At 30.9% G+C, this 1,716-nt stretch overlaps 1 protein-coding gene across 1 annotated transcript; it reads left to right on the top strand.

The window, feature by feature from the left end:
* Positions 1–61: 61 nt before the first annotated feature.
* EAH_00067520 (nucleosome assembly domain-containing protein, putative) lies at positions 62–652 on the top strand (the record flags this gene model as incomplete). Its single annotated transcript, XM_013392520.1, has 1 exon — positions 62–652. A coding segment is annotated over one exon (591 nt), but the record flags the coding sequence as incomplete, so codon positions are not given.
* Positions 653–1,716: the final 1,064 nt, after the last annotated feature.

The following is a 1,716-nucleotide window of genomic DNA, read 5'->3' as shown; positions in this document are numbered from 1 at the left end:
ATAATAATAATAATAAAAATAATAAATAAGATTGTGTTTGATTTTTTGTTTGTTTTTTTAGGTTTTTTCGCCAGAGGCGGAGAAGGTGTTTTCGCCTTTAGAGTTAGTAAAAGAAGTACATTTTACTCGAGGAGGCCTTGCTGAAGAAGAGATAATAGAAGCAACAAATATAAATTGGTTGGATAAGAAAGATAATCCTGTAGCAGTTGCAAGAAGACAAAGACAGCGGGAACAAAGTCGTCAAAGATTGAGTCAAAATAAGCTAAGAAAGCAAAGAAAAAATAATAAAAAAAATAATAATAAAGATAATAATATATCACAAGAAAGAGAAGAAGATGATGAAGAAGATGATAATGATAATGATAATAATGAAGATGAAGATGCAGCAGCAGCAACAGCAGCAGGACCCTGGTCTTTCTTTGAATGGTTTTCTAAAGAACCCTGGCCTGAGTGCTGGCCGGACGTAGGTGAGGTAATCCGCAGAGAGATTTGGCATTCGCCTGTCGCATACTTTTTAGGGGATGCACTTAGCGATGAAGACGAAGATGACGACGAAGAAGACGATGAAGACGATGATGATGATGATGATGATGATGAAGAAGAAGAAGAGGGGCTCAGTCAGCAAGAAGCAGACCCGTCCAATGATGCATAAACCCTTCTTATTCACCCTTCTTATTCACCCTTCTTATTCACCCTTCTTATAAACCCTTCTTATAAACCCTTATAAACCCTTGTAAACCCTTATAAACCCTTATAAACCCTTTTGTATCATTATATATCCTTATATATCTTTATTAACCCTTATATACCCTTATAAACCCTTGTACGTCCTTGTAAACCCTAATTCATCCTTATAAACCCTTATACATCCAACCCTAAACCCCCTATATATCATTATAAACCCTTTTACATCCTTATACACCCTTATAAACCCTTATAAACCCTCACACACAAAGCATATTAAAGCCGAACAAACTGTAATAAACCTTTATGTGCAAACCCTGATTAAACCCTCATAAAGCCTAATATACCCTTGTAAACCCTTGTAAACCCTTGTAAGCTTTTATATAAACCCTTATATAAACCCTAACGGCTTCAAGCTGAGGGGAGCTGTCTGTTGTGTCTTCGTCTTTTTGTCTCTAAACAACAACAAACGCCAAAAGGCGGTTGGGCTCCTTTATATAGACATTATATATTTTTATATATAATGCATGTATATATAGATATAGATATATAGATATAGATATAGATATATATATATATATATATAGATATATATAGATATAGATATATATATATATATATCTATATATAGATATATAGATATAGATATATATATATATATATGTATTATTGTGTTAATATTAAGAATATAAGCCTATGTATGTTAGTCATTATGCACATTATACAATATATATATATATATATGTGTGTATATATATATATATATATATTTGTATAGATAGATTGATATTTTTGTGTGCATTTATGTATGCTAGGTGTATATTCTATGTAGGTACACATACGCATGTACAGGCAGATATAAAGATATAATTATATAGATATATAGATATACATACACATATACGTATATAGATATACATACATATATATATGTATATTCACCTATACATACCTGCATACACATATATGCATATAATGCATAGGTGTATAGGTACAAAGCTATTTGCATATATATATATATATATATATATA

Source organism: Eimeria acervulina, genomic scaffold, assembly GCF_000499425.1.
Source record: "Eimeria acervulina Houghton genomic scaffold, Eah_scaff2780, whole genome shotgun sequence".
Lineage (NCBI taxonomy): Eukaryota > Apicomplexa > Conoidasida > Eucoccidiorida > Eimeriidae > Eimeria > Eimeria acervulina.
This window is presented reverse-complemented; position numbering and strand designations above follow the sequence as displayed.